At 36.2% G+C, this 26,664-nt stretch overlaps 1 protein-coding gene across 4 annotated transcripts; it reads left to right on the plus strand.

The window, feature by feature from the left end:
* The first annotated feature begins 587 nt into the window (after window positions 1–587).
* LOC141399427 (kelch-like protein 5) lies at window positions 588–26,170 on the plus strand. Of its 4 annotated transcripts, none has more exons than XM_073978132.1 (8): window positions 588–1,876; window positions 20,898–21,261; window positions 21,333–21,710; window positions 21,778–22,079; window positions 22,139–22,346; window positions 24,895–25,017; window positions 25,084–25,314; window positions 25,884–26,170. In XM_073978132.1, the coding sequence occupies exons 1-8, from the start codon at window positions 1,617–1,619 to the stop codon at window positions 25,959–25,961; spliced, it is 1,944 nt and encodes a 647-aa protein (XP_073834233.1). In that variant the 5' UTR covers window positions 588–1,616; the 3' UTR covers window positions 25,962–26,170. The 4 variants fall into 4 exon arrangements, with proteins under 4 accessions (XP_073834233.1, XP_073834231.1, XP_073834232.1 ...); XM_073978130.1 differs by having other exon boundaries at window positions 602–1,876; window positions 21,333–21,716; XM_073978131.1 differs by having other exon boundaries at window positions 602–1,876; window positions 21,333–21,716; window positions 25,887–26,170.
* The last annotated feature ends 494 nt before the right edge of the window (window positions 26,171–26,664 follow it).

A 26,664-nucleotide genomic window follows, 5' to 3' on the forward strand; every position in this document is an offset into this window, starting at 1 on the left:
TATTTTATTAAAAATAAAAAAGAAAATCAAACAAAATAGTATTTTTCCACTTACAATACAATTAGACTATGTTATTTCCGCAATAAAATTGTTTTTAATGTTCACAAACATAAATCAACAAAAAAATAAAAACGGCTGATTAATTGTTTTCAGGAAGAAGAAGAGCAAGTGCTTGCTAGAAGAAATTTGTCCAGCAAGAATTTGCAAGCTCTCAGTGAAAGAACTGTCAAAATGTCTCTCTCGAATCGCTCTCTTTTGCTGGTTTTTTGTGTTAACAGACGACTTCCAGCAACAATTGGTACAAGTTGTTACAAATTTTAGGGTAACCAGACACAGCTAATAAGAAAAAAATTGTAATCAGCTGTTAGTTCTGGCCTACCTTATAATTATTCTACCATGATTCGAACTATTCCATTTGTAATGGCAAAATTTTCAAAAAAATCGGAGAGTTTTTACTAAACTAGAGTTAAGCCAACGCGACTAAAGAAACGGAGAATCTGAATATATCAATACACAATATTCTCAAAAATGTTCCTTTTTAAAAATCCGACGAATACCTTTCACCCATTTTAATATAAATTTACAACACTGACTACCGATTACCCATTTCTTAACCATCACTAAAAAACAACACAAGCAAAAGCGAGCAAAATAAACGGAAAAAATTCGCGATATAAACAAATTAATTGTTGACGAAAAAAGCTCTCTCTGCATTAACAACAACAAAATATAAATAAATAAATAATAAAATTGTAATTGTGTTCACTAGAAGATGGTGTTTACAACAACAACGGAACGGTGAATGGAAAAAGAAACGTTTGGACGCTTGGAAAAAAGTGACAATGACATTAACAGCTACGAGTCAAGTGTAAAACAACACAAAAAAGAATAGGATTTAGTTGGACTCATCAGCCATCAGCGACCCTCGCCTGTGGTTGCAAATTTATCTGTTCTCGATTGCATTTCTCCCCACCAACACCGTACCCAACTTTTCCATAATATTGAACATTAAAACAACGTTGGACGCGGAGGTTGGCGGAGACAAAGGCCAGTAAATTGAATTGACGGCAGTCTGTCTTTGCCATAGAACCAACGACTACGCTGTATTTTTCATCAGTTAGTCTTTGTTTGAGTACTAGGCTGGTGGTATTGTAACAACGGAGCAGAGAGCATAGAGAAAAACTGCTTTGTTTTGTCAGTCACTCAGTCAGTTGGCCAGTCCAGGTGCAGTCGGACGATCAGCAGAGCTTACCACGTAAGAATGCTGGTTGTACTGGTTAGTTCTTTTAGTTATTCCAATGCGACGGGACGACGGTTCAGTTAAGAATTGCATTGTTTGTTGCTGGTTGCACATTGAAAATTAAATAAAAAAAAACTAGAAAACAAGCAACTGTGAGATTTTAACATTTTAATTTCAAATATTTACTGAAAGTAAAAATTACACAAGGTTAATAGCAAAAAAATCTAAAACGTCAATAACAGTGATACTACCTACCGGAAACGCAGATAAAGATAACTGGCCCATTGCATATTTTATGCAGCAGAACCGAAACCAATGATTTGTTGATCTCATAGCATTTGTTTGCATTTGCGTCGTGAACAAAATCCAAAATACCATGGCCAATAGTAGTAATGCCACCAACAAAGAGAGTCCCTCACGGGAATCCACAAATTCATCTTCCGCCCGCATATCATTACTCGATGCTGAATCATTCTCACGCGACTTTAGTTTGGGTAGCTTAAATTCGGCGGTAAGCCAAGATGAGTTCTTTCGTTGCACCGATCATGCAGAGAGTGTCTTAAAACGAATGCAATTGTATTTGGAAAATCATCAATTGTGTGATGTTGTTTTAATTGCAGGCATTGATGGCAGACGGTAAGTACATTATATCGTACAATAAAGACAATAAAATAGATATGAAAAGATAGAAAGCAGTTTTATGAATCATAAAAATGGGTCAGCCTGTAATTTAATTTAAAAGTAATTTTTTTCATATACCACAGAAAGGATTTTAATTGCTATTGAAAAAAGTATTTAGAAACATAAGATAGATACATATTCTACATTGGGTTCATCTGGGATCGTTGGCAATGTACAAGTAGGCAGGACTTGCTCCACTTAGAAAAGTTTCATAATAGCACATTGGGCGTAGAAATAATCCACGGTGCTCTTGAATTAAATTTAAATGGAAGGTGCTTACACCTGGTAAGTTTTTGTGGATTCTGAAACTACAATGTTCATAGATGAGGAAAATCAAAAAACAAAAAAATCTCCGGAGCGCTTTTTAAATAAATCGCTGTCAAAATTCGCATTTTTAGGCGTTTTTTAGGTTTTCGCGATTTTGCTTGGAAACCGCAAGTCCAATCGAAATGGAGCTAAAGAAAATGTTGTAGCTGTGAACATTTTCCGCAGGATTGACGTTTATGATTTGTTCTCAGGCTGTACCATTTTTGAGATAAATAAGCTCAGTTTACATTTTTAGGTTTTTTGTTAGGATTTCGCGATTTTGCTTGAATACGGCAAGTCTTATCGGCTTGGGACCTGAGAAAATCTTATAGCTGTGAAAATTCTCTACAAGACTGTCTTATGTAATTTTTCCTAGGTTGTACCATTTTTTAGATCTATAAGTTAAAGTTGGGAAATTGCAGTAATGACATTGTTTTGTAAGGAGACGATACAGAAATGAATTGAATTTGAATTGTCCCAATTTCAACTTCTACATCTCAAAAGTTGTAAAACCTACGAAAATATCATTAAGGTCAATCTTGTAGAGAGTTTTGATAGCTACAACATTTTCTTTATTCCCATTTTGATGGGACTTGCGGTTTCCAAGCAAAATCGCAAAAACCTAAACAACCGTCCATTTAAATTTGATTCAAGAGCACCGTGAATCTTATTGATCACAACAATTTACACTCATTAATGATATATTCAAAGATGTGGACCTCTGAAGTTGCCTTGGAAGGCTGTCAGAGATTGGATCATTTGTTGGTCCAGCATTTCCTCGTGAGCATTTGACAGCGACATCATAATAGCTGGAATCCCTCGGTTTCTTCTTCATTTTCGCATAGCCTTTCGTAGTCGGCAATTTTCAAGACATATTTCTGATTTTGAAGTGATCCGTTACTATTTCTACTGCCAATTTCAGGTGGGACTTCTTCAGAGAAAGTAAATAGGTTCTTCGTTTTGGAGAGGATTGGCTAGATTGCCTTGAAAATCTTAGTTCGTTGTGGTTCGTTGTGCCAAATCTGTCTAGCTTTATTCCAATAGCCTTGTTCTAATAGCTGCACGAAGTTGGCGAAAGGGGTGACTTCATCGAGTTATCGACAGCAGCATCGGGTGACCTCAACCAATTCGCAACATGCCAGCTCATCCGTCATTTAATTCCCTTCGTTCTTGCAAAGGTCAGGGGCTCAACATAAATTTACAATTGATTTAAGGTCCCAAGCCATTCGTACAATCCAAAACTGTAGAGTAACCTGAGCAATTTAAGTTTCGCAGACAAGTTTGGAAGACATAACATTTTCGTTTAACTTACATGAGAGCCGTTAGGTGAGGGAGTCGCAATATATGCCTGTTCCACTTCCCATCGGTATAAATCTCTATGTCGTCTAGGAGTGGTGTGATAGTGTCCCTGTGCGGTATGTGTACATTTATTGGCTCCAAGTTATTTTGTGGTCATATATAATAACTGATTTTCTCCGAGCTCAGTCTATTCATTGTAGAATCGCAGCATGGCCTAATCGGAACTGCGCCATAAATTCAGCTCCGTGATCTCAGTCCCTAGCTCTTGTCAATAGAATTCTTGTAGGAATACAGAGCTACCTCCCTTGCCGCTTTCCTCGACAGTTTTTCCGCGCTAATTTGTGGTCCAGAATGATGCCGAGTTACTTGGCTTCCAATGAGAGATCAAGGGTGACTCCATTCAGACAACTGTTGTCATCATCTGATAGTTTGACTATAAATCCGTGCATAGGTTACGATAACGTTCACAACACCGAATGCGATCCCACGGCAGCGGATTTTTTTCTACCGAATTGACCCGAAATCATAGTGATTCGGCCAGCGGCTTCCAAACCAGGCTTATACATATGATTCTACGTAGGCTTCTATGCTATTACAACAAGAACAACACCGAGAAATTACAGACCAATCTGCTTTATTCCCATATTCTCAAAAATGGTTTATTTAGTTATTTTTTATCTTGGTACCGTGTAGGTTGTTCCACTGGTTTTGAGCTCTGCATTGCGATCCGTCAATATGTTTTGTTCATCCAAATTTCCCTTCCCTGAGTTTTCCTTCCAAAAAGCATTGTTTCTGACAGTCGATTGATTGGCATTCTGCCGACCTGCACAAATCGTCGTATTTCAGCTTCGGTAAGTACATATCGCTCATTTACTCAAAGACTGTCATAACTCAAAAATGTGATTACTGAGTTAGTAAATTCTATTTTTATACCCTCAGCATTTATGTTAACGAGGGTATACACACTTTCATACGGGCAAAATGTGCCTCATCGAAATAATGGTTTTAGACCCCAAGTATGTTTGGACGAAATGTGTTTCAGACAATTTGGAGTCGATTGAGCAATGTCCGTCTGTCTGTCTGGCTGGCTGGAGCGCACGATAACTCTGGAACGGATCAATCGTTTCGGTCCAAAATTCGGCTTTCGTAATATTTTGCCCAAACTTAGTTTAAGTTCGAAGATGGGTTATATCGGTCCACTCCTTCCTTCCACAAAAGTTCGAAAATGTTCGTAAAATTTGTACGTACGATAACTCTTAAAGGGAGTAATCGATTTGGTCCATACTTTGCAAATCGTGAAATGTCTACCAGACTTAGATGAGTTTCCAATATGGACTCAATCGGTCCACTCCTTCGGGTACCTCCCACACAAAATTTGGGATAAGTTCAGATTAGGACCTGCTCTCGAATCGCTTTGATTTTTGTTGTAGCAACTTATATTCACTGTCCCCATACGACGGTACAATTTTCATCAGGGACAAGTCCACACTTCCTGAGAAAATAGACCCAAAGTTGCAAAATAACCCTATGACACCGTGTGAGGTGCTTGGAGCGCAAGATAACTCTCGTACAGATCTGCCGATTCGGTCCAAAATTTGGCCTTAGTAATATTTTGTCCAAACATAGCTTAAGTTCGAAGATAAGCCATATCGGTCCCCATCTTCAGGTACCTCCCCCACAAAAGTTCAAAAATGTTCGAAAAAATTGTTCGTACGGTAACTCTTGAAGGGAGTGACCGAAATGGTCCATATTTTACACATCCTAATATAACTACCAGATAAAGATCAGGTTCAAATATGGACTATATTTGTCCACTCCATCCGGTACCTCCCACACAAAATTTCGGATAAGTTCACTTTAAGACCTACAATCGAATCACTTTGATTTTTGTTGAAGCAACCTTCATTCGCTGCCTCAATTACGATGGTAAAATTTTTTTCAGGGGCAAGTCCATACTTCTTGAGCAGACAGCCCGAAGGGTGTAAAAAACCCCTATGGCACCATATGTAGTGGCTGGAGATTCACTTCCATAATGGTCAATGTAGGCCCTTCCTTTAAGTATCCCCTCCGCAAAACTTTTGATCATTAATATTAATCAAAATTTTTGTCGGTTCATACATCCAAAATTTTTAAAACCCCCACGTTTTTTGGGGAAAAATTTTTTCAATACAAGCTGAGGTTATATCTCTGTCAGCAAAGCTGACTGATACTTTTTTACTTGTTTCTACGACTTCTACTTTATCTTGTGTAAAATTTTCATGATCATACCTCTAAAACACAAGGAGTTGCAGTTTGTTACCTACGGGTTTGACATATTTCAACAAAAGCACTAAAGGCCTGCGTACATAAGCTGCCTCGCCTGCTTACCAAGCAAGAAATTTAGCACTGATATATGGCTAGTTGTTTGCAAAATATGGTCCAAGTAGTTATTTTATTTTTTGTGTAACTATCTTTTTATGTTGGGAAGTAAACTTTCAATTGCCAACTTAAAACGTGTTTTTCTCGAAACTGGATTTTTTGAGATGTGTCACTCTTTGAGTAAATGAGAGATATGTATGATGCCCTAAATACTGCAAGTTCAGTGTCTTTCCTAGCCTCTTTTTTGCTAATGAAATTATTCGCTGAAATTCTAGTATTTTATACGCTGATGGTTCAGTCCCATGTATCATGAACCTTGTAGATTTTGTAAAAGCTTCTTATTATCCTGTCTTGCCTTCATTGTGATTATCTTGAGCTCTCGGTTGGGCTTAATGCCACACCCGTTAAGAAAATGAACAACCCGGGAAGACTAACCATTGCACGACGATAGTATAATCTGGGTCCTTTACAAACTGTATCTATCCACAAATCATTGAATTTGGTAGACAACACGTTCAAAAGAAAAGTCGTCATTTGAAGCACACACCCTCAAGGAGTAGTTCCCTCGCTTTTGTTTTTGGAAGGTGTCGTGGCCATGTCCAGGGCATCATAAATGTTTTATTTCTATTTTACTTCTACGATCCTAAGATTCTCACAAATGAAGCATAATCAAAATGGGCACAAAGGTCTACGTCTAGTTATCTTAGTTCAAACTAGATGTAAAAGCATAATTTCGCGATTTCCTATATCTTCGAATACATATTCTCAATTTTCTTAAATATTTGAAAATCATTGCCTTTCCAAACGCCTTATTCTTATGAAAAAGTTAAAAAAAGAGTATTTTCTTTAAAACATTTTTTCGATCAATAAATCTATACTCCACCCCTAAAAGCATCGAAAAAAAGTTCGAAATTTAAAGAAATTTCTTTCCTAAAAGAATAAAAAATACGCTGGGTTTTAACTGCATAACACATTAAAGACATGTTAAGAGTCTGCTTTATAAAGGACATATCATTTAACAACTAAACCAGCTCATTAATTAAGCAAAGTGACTGAAGAATGGAAACAAAGAAGAAGTTGTTGTCACAAAATGATTGACACTAGTCGAGTTTCAACAAAAAAGGATCAGTGCAAAGAATTTAAAAAAAATGTTCTTTGTCTAACTGCAGCAGTTTTCAATCCTTTATAGTTTCACGGGAAATACCAATCTGCTGGGTTGCAAATCATATCACCTCTCTTACACTTTTCCAAGATCCATGTACAGATTTTCATATTTCCCAGCATGTATCTTAGTCGTTGTTTGGCATTTCTTTTATTATTGTGTCGTTTTTTCCGTCAGTTTGCCGCTTGGATATTAAACAAACAAATCCATTAATTTCCCACATTAAGAGATTTGCAGCAAACGGCGGACAGACCTCAACAACATCGTCATCTTCATCGGCCGGGCAGCATCATCTCTTTGTTTTTCTTCGCTTGATTCGCATTTGTTTTAATATGAAATCTTGAAAAACACAATTGTAAGTTTCTTTGTTTGTATTTCTTGTTGGGATTTCCTCCTCTTGTTATGGATGCTGTTGCCTGCTGCAGCCGCTCGAATGGCAGTTGCCGATGTTGTTTTTATTGACAACAATGAGAAAAAGAGACTATGATCATCGGTAGAAAGTGAATTGTAGTTGTTGTACTTTAACAATAACAGCAACAACGACAAAAATGAATTGTGGTACTACTACTATTACGGGCTGTTGCTGCTGCTGGAGAACTTTGCATGATGTTCGTCGCTTGGGGTCGCTGGATGGTGTGTACTTGATGTCGCAGTTTTTATTTTATTTCATTTGTTGTTTTTGGTTGCTCTGAGACTTATTACAGCAGACATTCAGCTAGATATGCATGCCACCGCACCACAAACATTCACATATTGTCTGTGTCCACTGGCTGTTGTATGCCACTACTACCTACCATCCATTCCCCCCATCGTGTTAGGAATGATCAATTAGCTTGTTGTAGTCATCGTCGTCGTTCATTCACTTTATTAATTCTTTGTCGAGAGGTTTTGTTGTTGTTGCTGCTGCTGTTTTTGTAATTCTTGTAGACAACTTTTGCACATGCTTTTCAAACAAAGACCGACTAGTAGAGGTGTACCATCATCATCTATAGATTGAATTTATGGATATATATTTGTTTATTTACCATAATAGGAATCGAATTGTTTTTCGTTTTTGCGTTGCGAATTACAATTTTATGTCAGTAGAATTAAGAACAATTTCCACAGACATGGAGGAAGGTGAAAATATATAAAGTCTAAAGCATTAACTGTTGTGGGGTTTTAAAAATCGTCGAATTTTTGAACCATCTGAAGGTAATGCAAAATAAATATTGAATGTAATGTTTTTAAATGTCACGCTTCAATCAATATCATTGTATGCAACATTTCAAAGGGATATTCAATATCCATAATCATAGATTATTTTACAATAACATTTTGTGATGCTGAATTGAGAAGTTAAATACAAATTATTTCCGTATCACAACAATGAGTACTGTATTTTTATTTAGATGGTTTTATTACACTGAAAGAACGGTTACATGTTTTTTGTAATATCAGAAATCTCTCATAAACCACTTGACAACGATCGGTTCCGGGTCGACCAGTATGAGAGAGAATTGTATAAATTAGAATTCATATTGCTGTTTTTGTTTGTGAAATATTTATAAGCGGAACCTGTGGCGTATTAACAACGTATTGCTCATTCGCCACATTTAATTTTATTGCGTTGTGTTTGGAACAGCTATTTCAGCGAAAAGTTTGTTAGAATGTATTCAAATTCATTAAATGAGCATGATGAGCTTCGCCATATCAACTAAAAGGACCCCGGCGACCGGGAAACCTGTCAGTAGAAATCAACGCTCGCGGAACATATGCGGAAAAATATGTACGAGTAAATTGTGATATAGTTCTGGGTCCCTTATGTCGCCTAAATAATGGTATTAATATACAACTTAATGGAATGTTGATTGAGTTTGTTGATCATTTAAAATGTTTAGGAGTTATACTCGACACAAAACTTGATTTTTCAGCGCATATAGACGCGTTATACCCTAGAGTAGTTAATATTCTCCGGAAATTGTATTCTACTGAATTGTATTTGCCTCTCTTTGTCAAGAAAAATCTTGCTTATTCTATGTTAATATCTATCATTTCTTATGGCATAGAAGTTATATCGGGTACAACGCATGAACATTTTGGAAAAGTAGAAAAGCTGTTCAATATGATTGTAAGATATGTTTATAACATGCGCCGATATGACCATATTTCGGAGCAGGCAATGATTTTCCTAGGAGTCCCGTTTAATACTTTTGTTCAGCAACGAGTTGTTTCATTTCTTTATAAATCGGTAATTTTTGAACTTCCCGGTCTCCTGCGAGATCGGCTTGCTTTCTCTAGATCTACTAGAAACACACAACTTATATTTCCACGTTTTTCAACATCATTATACGAAAGATCTTTTATTGTTCGCTCTCTTCGTTTATGGAATCATCTTCCTGCAGAGCTACGAAAGTTTTCGTTTTCCAGAAGTATATTTCGACAAAGGTTTGAAAGCTTTGCAGTTAATAATACGTTGGGCTGATGTAATATTATTGTCACGAATAAAACTTGTCATTTGTTTTGTAGAGTCTACTGTATTGGAATTCTGGTGCATTGATTCATTTTGTTATTACCAACAGGTATATATTAACTATTTTTTTATTTTGGCTGGGGAGCCTTATTCATGCCTTGTAGTTTTTTAGCGCTCACACATATGTACATTTAATTATACTTATAGTTATAAGATTTGAATTGTAATATTTTAAGATACATTTCCTGATTCGAAGACCACATTTGTAGTTATTGCATGTTGTGATATTAATAGGCCAAATGGCTTCTTCGCAACAACAAAATAAATAAATAAATAAATAATAATATTTTTTGGCTTGTTCAAATTTTGGCTTTCGTAATATTTTGTTCAAACTTAGTTTAAGTTCGAAGATGAGCTACATCGGTCCACTCCTTCGGGCACCTCTCCCACAAGAATTCCAAAATGTTCGGAAAATTTGTGGGCACGATAACTCTTGAAGGGAGTAATCGATTTGGTCCATACTTTGCACATCGTAAAATTTTTACCAGACTTAGATAAGGTTCCAATATGGACTCAATAGGCCCACTCCTTCGGGTACCTCCGACACAAAATTTCTGATAAGTTCAGTTTAGGACCTGCTCTCGAATCGCTTTGATTTTTGTTGCAACAACTTGTATTCACTTCCCCCCACACGCCGGTACAAGTTTCATCAGGGGCAAGTCCATACTTCCTGACAAAATGGCCGGAAAGGTTCAAAAAGCCACTGTGACACCTTTTGTAGCGGTTGGAGCTCTCTCGAACGGATCTGTCGATTCGATCCAAAATTTGGCCTTCGTAATATTTTATCAAAACATAGTTTAAATTCGAAGATGGGCTTTATCGGTCCACTCCTTCAGGTACCTCCCCCACAAAATTTCAAAAATGTTCGGAAAAATTCTGCGCACGATAACTCTTGAAGGGAGTGACCGATGTAATCCATACTTTGCACATCCTAATATATCTACCAGATATAGATCAGGTTCGAATATGGACTATATTTGTCTATTCCTTCTGGTACCTCTCACACAAAATTTCAGATAAGTTCACTTTAAGACCTGCTCCCGAATCACTTTGATTGTTGTTGAAGCGATTTGCATTCGCTACCTCCATTACGACGGTAAAAGTTTTTTCAGGGGCAAGTCCATATTTCTTGGGAAAAAAAGCCCGAAAGGTGTAAAAAAACCCCTATGTCACCATATGTGGCGGTCGGAGAACACGGTAACTCTCGAACTGTTCAACCGATTTGGTCCAACATTTGGTCTTCGTCATATTATATCCAAACTTAGTTACATGGGCAATACCGGTCCATAAGTTTCGTTACTTCTCCCCAATATTTAAAAAATGTCACTAAAATGCTAGGACGATATCACTTGAATGGGGCAACCAATTTGGTCCAAACTTTGAATCTCCTAATATTTTATCAAAATTTAGTTTAACTTCTAAAATGGCCCATATCGGTCCTCCCTAAGGGTACCAGCCCTACAAAAGTCCAACATTTGTGTGTTAGTGCAGTTAATTCCTATTCCACATTATTGTCGGCAAGTTCAAATGTCCAAAAAGGGACACACAATTCTGAAGAGACCATAAATACATTCGATCTGTCTAGAGGTAAAAGTTTCGCTTCACATTGGCTGAGGGTATATATCTGTAGGCAAATCCGACTGACACTTTTTTACTTGTTAAATATCGTGGTTACAAGAACATTCGATGTGTATAGAGTACGAGATATATCTATTTGCCTATCCACAGTCCAACAACCGCACAACACTAATAAAAGGCCTATTTATAAAAAAAAGTTAATATAATATTGATTTTTCATCCTAAAGAGATATGTATGTCATAGAGGAGTTAGATTGTGGCACAAACAGTGCTGGTGGATCAGGTCCAACAAAAGCATTTGATGCCATCAGAAGTTACACAGTGACGACATCGGGCAAACCATCTTGCACTCTAGTATGAAACGCAGGATACTCAATTATGCCTTAATTGGAACTGTCGAGGTTTGAGCCACCCCGATACCAAACTAGTATATCGATATTGAATGTTATCAAACTCGACTATTACATGGCTGCCTTATCGATAATTTACCATCACTACTTGTCAACCTAATTGGGGATAAGCAAGATCGTCTTGATCGTCAACACAAAACCAAAAAATAAAAGTTTTAATTAGTGACCGCCTGCGTCCATATTTTGAAACGTTTGTTTTTATTCTTGTGTGGCAATTTTAAATTGCATTTGAATTACACCACGTAAGTATATTTGAAATACTTGTGGTGTCCTTTCTGTGTATTTGCTGTTTTGTTTAGTTGTTGCATTTCCCGCCAACAACGATTTACTTGACCTTAATTTACGCCCGTAATTTAAGTCAAAATTGCAGATTCCTCGTCCTTTTAGGGGAAATCTGTACATGGTCCTTCGAGCCTTTTAAACAAATTAGCGGCCTAGACTTGCCATTAATTATTAACACTTAAATTAAAAAATTTCCAAAAAATAAAAATCATTTTGTTTGCCATCAGTGTTGAAACATTTCGCCAGTTGCTTCTAATTTATGCAAAAAGTACGGCAAATCTCAACACTATCATTGAGTCAAGAAGAAGAACAAAAAAACATACATTTGGTTTTGCAATATTTATTGCTCGTTTATAATTTACAAATAAAAATAAAACAAATTGCGAAAAACATATTTAAAAATTTTCCTATTTATAACAAAATCACCACTTCACATTAAATTTCGTATTTTTCTATTTTATTTTGTGAATAAATAACACGGACAGACGGTCAGTTTGTTTACATAGTGTTATACACATTATAAGTAACGATTACTGAATATCAGTGATCATATTAAAATAACAGGTCAGTTAGTGAAAACGTAACCTAACGTAACAGAACACACGTAACATAACGTAATTCGATATGGTGATTGCATTTCATTGTATTCCATTTCATTATTAAATAATATCACAAATAAAATTAAAAGGTAAAAAATAAATTAAAATATATCAATAAAATAAAAATATAAATAATTAATAATAAATATAAATAAATAGTGGATTTTACTCCCAAAGTTTAAAAAATAAACTTTCGAGGAGTATATTTATAAAAAGCTATTAAAGCCAAAATAAAATAAATTAAATAACTTCAGTCTCTTTATCTTGAAAGAAACTTGATAGTTAAAGAAGGCAAATAGTGATAATAATAATAATATAAAATATATAAAAATTAATATAAATTACATATAAAATAACAAATAATAAAATAAAAAATAATTGTATAATAACATAATAATAAACAAATATTGAAATGGGATCAACAATTTGCACACGTTTCGAATACGAACGGGATAATTTGGTGGGATCATGTGCCAAGAAATTAAATACCCCGGAAAAAGATCTATCTGAATCGTTGATAGAAACTAAGTTAGAGTCAATCGATGAGGATTGGCATAACGTCCGTACCGCTTTCGAGAGCGTTTATCTTGCCGATGACATGGCAGTAAACTGTGAATATAAAAAGAAAGCAAAGGAAGATTTTGCGTCCGCTCGGGAACAATATCAAACAACCAAAGCCAATTTAATGGAAATTTTAAAAAAGAGAAGAAATCTTTCCAATAATGTAGTGGGGGAAGACACTACAAATCCCTCAATGTTTCATAGTTCAAGCATGTTTCCCCCAACCACAACTTTTGATTTGTCGGAGGTGTGCATTAAAGTGCCACCTTGTGATACGAAAGACTTCTACGGAAGTTACGAAGAATGGCCAACTTTTAGGGATATGTTTACGGCCATATATGGTACTCATGCCAGATTGACATCAGCGCAAAAATTATATTATCTAAAAAGTAAAACAAAAGGTGAAGCTGGGAGAATCGTTGATCGATTTCCTTTGACAGATTTAAATTTTACCCTAGCATGGGATGCATTAAAGAAACGTTACGAAAATAAACGGGTGTTAGTAGACAATCAACTCAAACTTTTGTTTGAAGTTCCACCTGCAAAATCTGAGAACAGTGAAGATATAAAACGGATCCAATTAACTATTAGCGATTGTCTCGCAATTCTTCAGGCTCACGAAATCAGTGTGAGTCAGTGGGATCCGATATTAATTTATTTATGTTCTACGAAGCTTCCTATAGAGACATTGACATTGTGGGAACAATCTCTTGAATCTCATTCCGAGTTACCAAAGTGGTCTCAAATGGAAGAGTTTCTTATTAATAGGCATCAGGTGTTGGAAAGAATTGATCGCCTCAAAAGTCAGACAGTTCCTCAACCTTCTAGATTTGATTACGGAACTCAACAAACTTCCATATACCAAAATTCAAATAGATGTGTCCTATGTGGAAAAAATCATTTGTTGAAAAATTGTTCAAAGTTCAATAGCATGGCCACACTCCAAAGGATTGAAGTGGCAAGAGAAAACCGACTATGTAATAATTGTCTAACAAGTGGACATATTACTCCAGAGTGTATCAGCATGCATAGATGTATGCATTGCAGCAAGAAACATCATACGAAGCTTCATTTGACAAACGCATCACAAGAACAATCGACTGCTAATGCCGTAGCGCGTGAAATAAACAGTTTTCCTCAACCACGAATGAGTCGACAAACTGAAACACACTTCACGACTGGTGAACAGCAGAATGAATTGCCTTGCTCCTCCAGTTCGGTATCCGAAACCAATACTCAAACGTACATGACTTTGAGTAACGATGATGTTATGTTGCCAACTGCGTTGGTACAAATTAAACATCGTGGTAAAATTTCTACTATAAGAGCTATTTTTGATTCAGCTTCTAAACGATCGTATTTGACGAATGAATTAACAGAGCGCTTGAAAATAGAAACTAAACAGGCCGAGTTCCACATTAGTGGATTATGTGGCACAATGGTGGCTGATGCTAACAAATCTTGTAAACTAGCATTATGTGCCGACAAACACAATTTCGAACTCCACACCGAGGTGATAGTAGTTCAAAATCTGACTGGTTTAATGCCAACAAGATCACTCCCTAACTTGAATTTAAGTGAAGTGGTAGATTTAAATCTTGCTGATCCAGAGTTTGCCATTTCAGCACAGGTGGATATGTTAATTGGAAGTGACATACTCCCCTCCTTAATACTAAATGGTATAAGAAAGAATGTGCTCGGAAAAATGATAGCACAAAATTCAGTTTACGGTTGGTTTATTTTCGGACCAATAACATACGACAGTATCGTGTCGGCCCCAAACGAGGAATATTCAAAGATAGAAGAAGACAATACAAATATAAAATCAATCAAATTCTGTGAAAAAGAGGAAGTCAAACGGGCTCCTATTCTAACAAAATCCCGTAAACAACTTTACGATGAAACAAACAACCGTCGACAGGACGGAAAATCAGATGCTAAAATGCCATTATCGTTTTCAGAATCGCCTCGATTCGAAATGTTACCTAATGATAATGAAGAATGTGTGGAAAAATTTTACGATGAAAACACGAACCGTCGACCTGACGAAAAGCCTGAAGTAAAATTTTCATTTTTGTTTTTAGAATCGTCCCGATTCAGAACAAGACTCCACAGTACGAACGTGGAAAGTACCAGTAAAATATGTATGTTTATTAATGACTTATACCAATCAAAACGTTCTTACTCACTCAATGCTAAAGTAATTAAAAGCAACGAACTGATTTCAGCAAATTTAAAACAGTACATTTACATGTGCGCATATAACGGTGACATCGAGAAGATGTACCAAAAATTAACACACGAATCTGATATTCCGTGTCAGAGTATTTTGTATCGAAAGGACATGCACGGTCCCTCGGTAGATTATGGAAATTTTAAATTTGGTGTTAACTGTGAGTCATTTCTGGCAATAAAGACGTTATTGCAGGTGGCCACAGAATGGCAAGTTGACCGGCTGCTAGCAGCAAATATACTTCGAAAAAAATATGTGGTTGACATGTTAGCAGGCGGTCACACAAGATATTTAGCTTTAACGGCACTAGAATATATGACATTTACGGGGAAATCGAGCGGATTTCCGTTAAAGAAAATAACGATCGTTCATTTTCTTAATATATATTCTCAATATTTATTTTATGACAAATTGAACAAACATCTTTCGTCTGATCTTGCAAAAGAAATACTATTCGATTCCGCAAATCGGCTGGAATTTATATTTTTGACATTTACGAGGAAATCAAACGAATTTCCGTTGAAGAAAAATTTGATAAATGTTCCATTTGATATTTATCCTCACTATTCGTTCTATGCTGAATTGCATGATAATGATGTCATCACTGTTGCAATCGCAACACAAAGCAAATCAACTGTTCCAGCGGATCAGCTGGCTTCTAAGTCGAATAGAAATACCTACAAGGAACAAGTCTGTGGTATAACATCCACGAAATTTGTTAATTTGGTTCGAATTATTGCATATGTATGGTGCAAAGACGAACAAAACATAACTAACGGGCCATATATCGTATGGTCAATTTCTGTTTCTTTGTTCCTTAAGTATCTTTTCAGAAATATTCATGGATTTCACGTGGGATATGCTGTTTATTGCAAGTACAACACTATGTTGGCTGAGTTCATATCGAAGAACCCGGCAAAATTAGGAAAAGAATACTTATCAGAAATCCATGACCACTGCAGAAAAGTTATGGTGAAGAGTGGAAATAAGTCAAAAATCAGATCGCAGCGACAGAAGGGTCAACAACGGAAAAGCCTGGATGAAAGTTCCAAATACCCCGCCCTAACAAATCAATAATTTTGCACCCGTGCAAGGGGGGGGAGCATGTCGAGGTTTGAGCCACCCCGATACCAAACTAGTATATCGATATTGAATGTTATCAAACTCGACTATTACATGGCTGCCTTATCGATAATTTACCATCACTACTTGTCAACCTAATTGGGGATAAGCAAGATCGTCTTGATCGTCAACACAAAACCAAAAAATAAAAGTTTTAATTAGTGACCGCCTGCGTCCATATTTTGAAACGTTTGTTTTTATTCTTGTGTGGCAATTTTAAATTGCATTTGAATTACACCACGTAAGTATATTTGAAATACTTGTGGTGTCCTTTCTGTGTATTTGCTGTTTTGTTTAGTTGTTGCATTTCCCGCCAACAACGATTTACTTGACCTTAATTTACGCCCGTAATTTAAGTCAAAATTGCAGATTCCTCGTCCTTTTAGGGGAAATCTGTACAGGAACAAGAAGTCTGAAGTTCCGTAGAAAGGGTTTCATAAGTTTTTTCTCCACCTAATCTCGCCCACTCTTAATTTCGTTACATATGCTGATGATTGCACTAAAATCGGTCTGTATTAAGATATGCGGTGTCAGTGTGGTGCAACGCAAAAATAAAGGAGAGGAAAGTGAAATAGGGTGACTTCGTATGACTCATGTGTACCAATTAGAAAATTCTCCCGTACGTCAGCTAAATAATATGCTGTTCATCAGTTGGGAGATTAGATTTTAGATGTGTCGTAAAGTGGCTTTAGAGAGAGGTACAAATCAAATTACAATAAGACAGGATTTATTTTTACGCATCTATCTTAGCAGAAGAATGTCAACTGTCTCTACAACGTAGTGTTGGCTCAACGACGGTGCGGATAATACAGCCGTCTCAATTCAAAAGGAATAATGATGCAAAATATGTATGCAGCATTCGGCACAAGTCTGCAAGACGCGATGGACCTGTTCAACTGCTCAACTATGTTATGAACCTTGGTGGTCGCAGCCTGTGGAGACATCCACATTCCTAGACCTGGATATTGAACCAGATACAGATTCGACAAAAATGAACGAAGATTTTCCTTGTCGAACAGAAATAAACTATATTTACACTTAAGAGGAGCCTGATGTTAATATCCACTATAATACGAATACCTTATGCGCAGTTCCGAGTGTCCGATCCTTTTTTGCTTTACATGCCAGAAATACTTGGGATATAAGACTGCTCTTGAAAAATGTGATTCTTTACTGGTTCTTGAACTCATGCATTCTGTGTGTGTAACGACCAAAGAAACAGGGATTAATCGACAAGAGCCCATTAATTCGAGATTAGATATGTTCATTTTCGTTGCTGGGTGAAGATGGGGAAAGGTTCTTAGCTTTCACTTCCTTCTAAAAGGTAAATATTATTTTATAGTATATTCAGATTAATAACTTCGGCGCCATCTCTCATATATAGAGTTAAAAGGTTGCCTTAAGTATTTAATATGTTACCCTTAGGCCCGTTATTACATCCTTTCTGTAGTTAAATATTGGCCGGTATCGGTCAGATAACCTATTTTTTATTCTTACATGCTTGCTTAAAGAATAAGTGTCAGATAAATTAAAAGGAACATAAAGCCTGTTTCTGTATGTCGAAAGAAGAATGTGTGCGAAAGAAACACGTCCAATTTCTTGTGTGTTTTTCAAATTTGTTTTTTGTTCGGAAGCAAAAGCAAAGGTAAAATTATTTCGAAAACTAAAGTTCGGGCGTGTTTCATTCGCACACATTCTTCATTCAACATACAGAAACTGGCTGTTTGTGTTCCTTTGAAAATTTAAACTGCGCCCGAGAGTATGCTGCACCAAAAGCAAGAAAATCTTAGCTCTGTTCCTTTACGTTCAAGAATCTTCAAGTTTTACCACTTTTTACTCGAAAAACGTTCCTTTACTTCAGACACAATACAATTCATATGGGAGCATTTTACAACTATTACTACTTTTGCCGGTTTTACCATTTTCAGAAGTAAAGGAACAGACCAATTGTCAGCAAATTCAAATCAACCAATCCGATTTGAGAAAACTTGAGGTATACAGATTTTTTGCTTGATATTGCCATATATTTACAAAATATAACATTTAGTTTTAATGGAAGATGTAATAACAAATCCTTTGTAATGCGAACTTTATTCCTTACTTTTCTGAAAGTAAGGTATAACAAAAATTGAGTTTAAAGAAAAGATGTAAGAACGGGCCTTAATATATTTTTAATAATTCTAAATTATGATATAATAATCGCTCAATAACGAGTACTTATGCTCCCACAAGAAGGAAGAAGTTGGATCTGAAATAGCTGAAAATAATTCGCTTCTTGGGGTATCAATGATATCAGCAGTCATTAAACAATCTTCTAGTACAAAGACATTATATTCCAGATCCTGAAGAATCTACAAATGTTTACTACGATAAAAATTGTACCTTTATGATGTCGAAATAATAGTAAAAATTTATAAATTATTGCAATCTGGACCTGACCAATATATTCTACGATATGCTAACAATAAACATTTTAATATAATTTTCTCTATAATTGCACAGTCAACAACCCTGCAAAAGCCTCCATGAACCATTTAATATCTTAATTACATAATTAGCAACATTTGCAGTACTTGAATCTACAATGATTGAAATCTTGACAGAAAACAATAAAAAAGACTTGCATACATGTTTGACTTGATTTCGGTTTTGGGTGAATGTCAGAGAAATTTGGTAATGAAAAGATTTCTTTGTTTTTGTTGCTCTTTCAATAAAACAATTGACACTATGGAACAAACAGGTTTTTTGTTCAAGATGCTATTGCAAAGTAGATAGAAATATATTCGCAAACAAAAAAACTTAATGGATCGATGTGAGGATCTGGTGTGGGTGCCCATTAGGGTGGGGCGATTTGTGTGGAAGCAAAAAAACCTTAATGTGCCCTTCGCGTTTCTGATTCCTAGGATTGAACTGAGCAAAAAAGTCCACTGGACCATATATCTACCGTGAAAATCGAGCCTCCCGATTTTGACTTTAAGTTTTTTATTGACGTTTTTTGGATATTTTGGCATATAACAGCCAAACCATTGGGATTTTCGATCCAACACAAAGACAAACATTGTAGCCAAGACAGTAATTGAAAACTCTCTAATACATCGCAAAAGCATTGGAACGCTCCTTCAGGGAGTTTTGGCCTTAAGAATGTGCAAACTTTTCGGAAAATGTCGATAAATGACATTGTGCTACAAAATTTGACCCGAAAAATATTCAAGTGTTCTGATGCAAAATTATATCGTGTTGGGATCCATGGACAACGACAATGCCTTTATTTCGTTTGGGTCACTTCGTTTTATTTTTTTATGACGGTAAAAGTAGTGCACATCTGGGTTTCTTACATTTTCAAATTTAAACGGACATATCTTATTTTTTCCACAACGAATTTCTTTTGCTCCTTCTTCCTTTTAAAGGGGTGAATAATGTCTTTTGAATAAGCTATTATTGTTTTAAATCGGTTAACTAATGGCTATGTTATAGTGGTTTATGTCTGAAAACCCCCACAAAAAACCTATAAAGGAATTTCTCATAATTTTCAAAATAAATATTGAACAAGACAAAAAAACATTATATTTTTGAAAATTATGAGAAATTCCTTTATAGGTTTTTTGTGGGGGTTTTCAGACATAAACCACTATAACTTAGCCATTAGTTAACCGATTTAAAACAATAATAGCTTATTCAAAAGACATTATTCACCCCTTTAAAAGGAAGAAGGATCAAAAGAAATCCGTTGTGGAAAAAATAAGATATACCCGTTTAAATTTGAAAATGTAAGAAACCCAGATGTGCACTACTTTTACCGTCATAAAAAAATAAAACGAAGTGACCTAAACGAAATAAAGGCATTGTCGTTGTCCATGGATCCCAACACGATATAATTTTGCATCAGAACACTTGAATATTTTTCGGGTCAAATTTTGTAGCACAATGTCATTTATCGACATTTTCCGAAAAGTTTGCACATTCTTAAGGCCAAAACTCCCTGAAGGAGCGTTCCAATGCTTTTGCAATGTATTAGAAAGTTTTCAATTACTGTCTTGGCTACAATGTTTGTCTTTGTGTTGGATCGAAAATCCCAATGGTTTGGCTGTTATATGCCAAAATATCCCAAAAACGTCAATAAAAAATTTAAAGTCAAAATCGGGAGGCTCGATTTTCATCGTAGACATATGGTCCAGTAGACTTTTTTGCTCAGTTCAATCCCAGGAATCAGAAACGCGAAGGGCCCATTAAGGTTTTCAAATCGCCCCGGCCTAGTGCCCATACTATATACCTTTCCAGCCTAACATCTTGGTAAACAATCACATTTCCCCTATAGTAATATATAAGAATGACTAAGTTGTTTAAACAAGGATTAAGTCTGAAGGAATAACGAAAAATTTGGTATAGTTAAAGCACAAGTCTTATTTTTTCATATTTTATTATTTCTTAGTTTTTAACTATTTATTTTAATTTTTAAAATTTTAATTTATTTATGTAATATAGTTTTATATTAGCCACATAAGGCCTTTAGGCTTGGCTCTGAATGTTTTTATTATAAAAATATATTTTTTGTAGCGTGCCTGCACACCGCTTGGTATTGTCCGCATCGAGTGCATATTTCTCAGCAATGTTCACGGGATCTTTGAGAGAAACAAAAGAGGAAGAAGTCACCTTGGGTGAAGTTCATGGTGATGCATTGCAAATATTGGTGCAGTATTGTTATACGGGTTTTATAGAACTGAGAGAAGACACGGTCGAAACACTGCTCGCCACTGCTTGCCTACTGCAATTGAATGCCGTTGTCACTGCCTGCTGTAATTTCCTAGCCAGACAATTACATCCCTCAAATTGTTTGGGATTTGCATTTTTTGCGGAACAGCAAAGTTGTAATACATTGTTGCAGTTGGCCACAGCCTACACATGCCAACATTTTATGCAGGTAAGTAGAAATAAATGGAGAGTTTTAGCATAATCGGTATTAATGTGTGTCACATTGTTTCATTTAAATAGGTTTGCAAAAATCAGGAATTTTTCCAATTAAATGCCGATCAATTGGCTAAATTACTGGCAAGTGATGATCTCAATGTTCCATCTGAACAGGATGTCTTCCATAGTTTAATGTCATGGATACAACACGATCCCAATAATCGTGAAAAACACATTCCCGAACTATTGGCATTGGTAAGACTGCCGCTATTACCGCCTTCATTCATTATGGATCATGTGGAGAGTGTATGTGCCTCCAATGAATGCCAACAGTTGGTAATGGAGGCACTCAAATGGCATTTATTACCTGAAAGAAGATCTCTGATCTCTTCGGAACGCACAAAACCTCGAAAGTCAACAGTAGGTAGGCTGTTGGCAGTTGGTGGAATGGATGCCCATAAGGTAAAGGTAGATATTATTGTGGATTTGTTCATAGGTGGTGATTGGAATGGTTGGAACATAATTTCAGGGTGCCATAAGCATAGAAAGCTATTGCCCTCGACTGGATAAATGGACTGCCTGGAAGAATATGTCAGCCAGACGTTTACAGTTTGGTGTAGCGGTCATGGATGATAAACTAATTATTGTGGGTGGCCGTGATGGCCTTAAAACCCTCAACACTGTGGAGAGTTTAGACTTGAATACTTTAGCTTGGACACCATTGAATCCAATGGGAACACACCGCCATGGTTTGGGTGTAGCTGTTCTCGAGGGACCGTTATATGCAGTGGGCGGTCATGATGGTTGGAGTTATTTGAATACAGTTGAAAGGTATTGAAAAAGGTTAATTTAAAAACTTCGAAAGTAATTAAATTCAATATACATTACAGATGGGATCCTGTTGCCCGCACCTGGAGTTATGTAGCACCGATGTATTCAATGAGATCCACAGCTGGTGTGGCTGTATTAGGTGGCCGTTTATATGTAGTGGGTGGACGTGACGGTTCTGTATGTCACAGATCAATTGAATGTTATGATCCTCACACCAACAAATGGACCATGCGTGCACCCATGAATAAGCGAAGAGGTGGTGTGGGTGTAAGTATAAGTCTTTCTAACTTCATTTTTCTAATTTCAAAATAAGCACGCTTGGCCAGAGTGAGCTGAAAAGAAGTAAACAAGTATCAGCCATCGGTATTCCAAAAAATATATATAGGATGTTTCAGAATTTTGGGCGTATGAACTTGCCGATAAAAATAATGATTTAGAGTAAAGTTCAAAAGTGTTGCGGGTGAGGTACCTAAAGTAAGTGGGTCTTATTTTGGGAGACATTCCTCTCCATAGATATCGCGCCTACCAGTCATTGAAGTTGGTCACCATATGGACTTGCCCACGAAAAACATATAATCGTAAACAGGGACACTAGGAGTACTTTCGGTAAAAATTTCCAAAGGATCCTCGAACGGTACTTAAACAAAGATGATGAACATTTGTGTGGGTGGTACCCCAAGCAGTGGAGCGATAGGACCCAGTTTTGAACATAAATTTAGTTGGGACATAATATTTCGATATCCAAAGTTTGGACCAAATCTGTTGCTCCGTTTATGAGATATCGCGCAGACCATTTTACGGAATATTTCCGAAATTTTGTGTGGGAAGGTATCGGAAGAAGTGGACTTATAAGCACCGCCTTTGAATTTTGTCTAATATTCGAAGAAATATTACGATATGCAAAGTGAATACCAACGCAGTATTCGGTTCGAGAGTTGTCCTGCGATCCAGCCACTTTAGGGGTTCTTTTACAGCATTCTCGCAAGATGTATGGCCTTGCCAATCAAAAAACCCATCGTAATAGGGGCCTTGAGCACAATCTGTTGCAAGAAAAATCGAAACGATTCAAGAGGAGGCTCTAAACTACACTTTCCCGAAATTGTATGTGGGATATATATGATATATAATAACCTGATCTATGACTGCCTTCGGTTACTGCCTTCGAGAGTTATCGTGCGCACCATTTTAGCGAAAAGTTTTTAACTGTTGTGGGGGAGGTACCCAAAGGAGTTGACCGATATTGCTCATCTTAAAATTTGATTTAAGTTTGCGCAAAATATTGCGACTGTCAAATTTTGGATCGAATTGGTTTATCCGTTGGAGAGTTATCTTGCGTACAATCACTACACATGGTGCCTTAGTGGGGTTTATAGCTTTCGGGTCATTTCACAGGAAGTATGGACTTGCCCCTGAAAAACTTGTACCGTCGTAATGAGGGCAGCGAATACAAGTTGGTACAACAAAAATCAAAACGATTCGAGAGAAGGTCTTAAACTGCACTTTTCCGAAATTTTGTGTGGGAGGTAACCGAAGGATTGAACCGGTATAGTCCGTATTCGAACTTTATCTATGTCTAGTAGAAATATTACGATGTGGAAAGTATGGACCAAATCGGTTAATCCCTTTAAAAGTTATCGTGCGCACAAAACATTTTTGAACTTTTATGGGGGAGGTTCCTGAAGGAGTAGACCGATATGGACCATCTTCGAACTTAAACTAAGTTTGGGCAAAATATTACGAAGTGCAAAATTTGGTTGATCCGTTCCAGCCAGACAGACGGACGGGCATAACTATATCGACTCCAAATTATCTAAAACGAATTTTGTTCAAACATTCTTGGGATTAGCCTAAAGGTAAAAGGTATAAATAACATTCGTCATAAAGTTCATAATACCCATGATTTTTGCGAGTTTCTAGAAATCTTCATAATGACAGGAACTTACCATGGAAATCGAATTAAAAGCTCAAATTCCGAACCTTCTTCGCCTACACTAAAAAATGGATCAGTAAGAAAAATATTTTGAGAAGAGGTTTTCTGTCCATAGATAACCGGAAATGTCAAATTACCTTCAAAATACATGTAAGCTTTGCCAAAACGTCTAAATGGTGCATATTTGGACTGTACAAATGTTTGGACCAACTAAGTTCGCCGTCCAAGTACTGTACAGACTGAAGGATGGACATAGCTAAATCGGCTCTAAAACCATTATTTTGATGAAGCAGATTTTGATGACAAAACCATTTCAAAACTATTCGAGACTTGATCTTATAGTGCCCATAATTGTCAGAATTTTAAACTTTTGTGCGTCTCAAAATTGTCCGAAACAGAATTGGTCTTAACTTATGTGGCGTCTAAAACCATTATCTACACGAAGCACATTATTGATTTTGTTTTTCAAAATAGTCTTATTTAATCCCATTGTCGTTGTTTGAATATTTTTTTAAAACAACTAATGAACTCGCCTCGGGCTCTAATCACTTCCCTTGTTTTTAATTTGCGAATGCATTCCGTCGAAGTTATCTTTCAAAAACATCTTTCACAAAAAACTGTTTATACCCAAAAAGCGTCCTCTCACATGTTTGCAAACACGAATGTTCGGGATATATGAGGTTGCTAAAGAAAACTTTCTTTGATCACTCTTATATTTCCGAAAAAAAGATATTTTGAAAAACAAAATGTAATAGCTACTCCAATAAAAACGCCATCAAACGCCAAAAACGTGTACATACATTTATTTATTTCATTACATTTGCTCTAAAATCATACGGAATTTTAATTTTCATCTCAATACAAAACGTTGCTTTATTATTCTAGGTTGCCGTAGCTCATGGTTTTATTTATGCTTTGGGTGGCCACGATTGTCCCGCCAGCAATCCATCTGTATGTCGTACTGATACCGTTGAACGGTATGATCCTAGCACTGATACCTGGACTTTAGTAAGTACAATTTTGCAAATATGACTTTTTCCCTTTTATATCTTATTAAAATCTTTATTCTCACAGATTTGTTCCTTAAGCATTGGCAGAGATGCCATTGGTTGTGCATTACTTGGTGATCGATTAATGGCTGTGGGTGGTTATGATGGTAATCATTATTTGAAAACCGTTGAAGAATACGATCCAGAGGCCAATGAATGGACTCAAGTTTCTTCATTAACCTATAGCCGCGCCGGAGCCTGCGTTGTGGCAATTCCAAATATTATTCCTTCGACACCGCCTCTTGCCAGTTCAACAGTTTAGTGGATTGTTTTGAATCTTTATTTTGTTTTGTGTTGAAATGTTAACTTTGTATTGTGTCTTTTGTCTCTATCCGCCTGACTGTCTACCATACCTACATTTCTGTCTGTTTTTATATATATTCATCATTATATTACAACCGATCAATCAATCTATCAGGCGAGCATGTTAAATTCCATAGAACAATGTTTTGGTGTTGTTTTTCCCCATTCAGACAAACAGGTCATTGACACGCTCGCTCACTTTGCTGGCTGCTTTCCTATTTCGTTATATAGCACTGCTGTTGCTTTATTTTATATATTTTTTATAACATTATATTTGGCATGTCTTGCTTTAGGTGCTTTCTTATTGCAGACCTTGCAGACCACTTGAAACAGAATGGACGAAAGGACGTAAAAAAACAAACATTCCATAATTTTATTTATCATCACTCGTTTTTATTGAATGTATATAACCCTGAGTTATCCACAGTCGATCCAAAACAATTTTATATCTAATACACCGTTTTTTCCTTTCTCGTATTTCTTCCGCTTTCTACACCATATTTTTGGGTTTTAATTCATTAGAAGGTATGGAAACCCGTTAGATTGAACCCCATTTGCTACCGCCGTAATGTGGAATTTGTGGATTATTATCATCTATAAGAAGAATGTGAATAGTTTTGTTCACTTGCAGCTGATATTTTTCTAAAATTTTATCTTAGTATTAGCCGAGAGAGCATACATACGTATTATATTTATAGCAATATATCAAACAAACAAAAAAATATTTTATAATTTTAATCTTTAAATTTAAATAAAGAAACAAATACACATGCAATTATAAGATAACGAACGAACGTTATACACGGAAATGAAATTGGTTTTCTTTTTTGCTTAAGATGATTCCTATTTCGGTGACCCACAAACATACATACATATATGCTGCATTTAAATATTTGTTTGTGTATTGGGGTTGTTTTGAAAACAATATTTTAGGCGAGTATCTGATGTGAAGTTGTGATTTTTTAAATGCAGAACCTCTGCAGAACTTCATTCTTATTTATGTATATCATTCAAAATCTGTTAAAGAATCGATATATTCTCTTACCTCTATCAGAAAATCTCAAAACAGACATTCACTTACTACGACTGACTTCCGAAACGTCATAAAGATACGTTGTTTCAGTTATTGCTCATACATAGTAAAAGCGTTTTTATTGCAAAATCTATCTAATGCATCAGTTTTCTACCTGATGGTTATTTTGTGTATATTCTGCGTTTCAAATGCACACCAGTGATGTTTTGGATAACAACACTTCGCTCAATACTGCCACCGACAGGCCTCCAGAGACAGATCTGGGATGAC

The sequence above is a fragment of the Musca autumnalis genome, unplaced genomic scaffold (assembly GCF_047663935.1).
Source record: "Musca autumnalis isolate F117 unplaced genomic scaffold, ASM4766393v1 scaffold_3, whole genome shotgun sequence".
NCBI lineage: Eukaryota > Metazoa > Arthropoda > Insecta > Diptera > Muscidae > Musca > Musca autumnalis.

Excerpts from the sequence above, each read along its gene's own strand:
- LOC141399427 (XM_073978130.1), top strand. The coding sequence starts at position 1,617 with ATGGCCAATAGTAGTAATGCCACCAACAAAGAGAGTCCCTCACGGGAA. Across the intron at positions 21,717-21,777 it reads TGGATGCCCATAAGGTAAAG|GGTGCCATAAGCATAGAAAG; the intron begins GTAGATATTATT and ends ACATAATTTCAG. Across the intron at positions 22,347-24,894 it reads AGCGAAGAGGTGGTGTGGGT|GTTGCCGTAGCTCATGGTTT; the intron begins GTAAGTATAAGT and ends TTATTATTCTAG.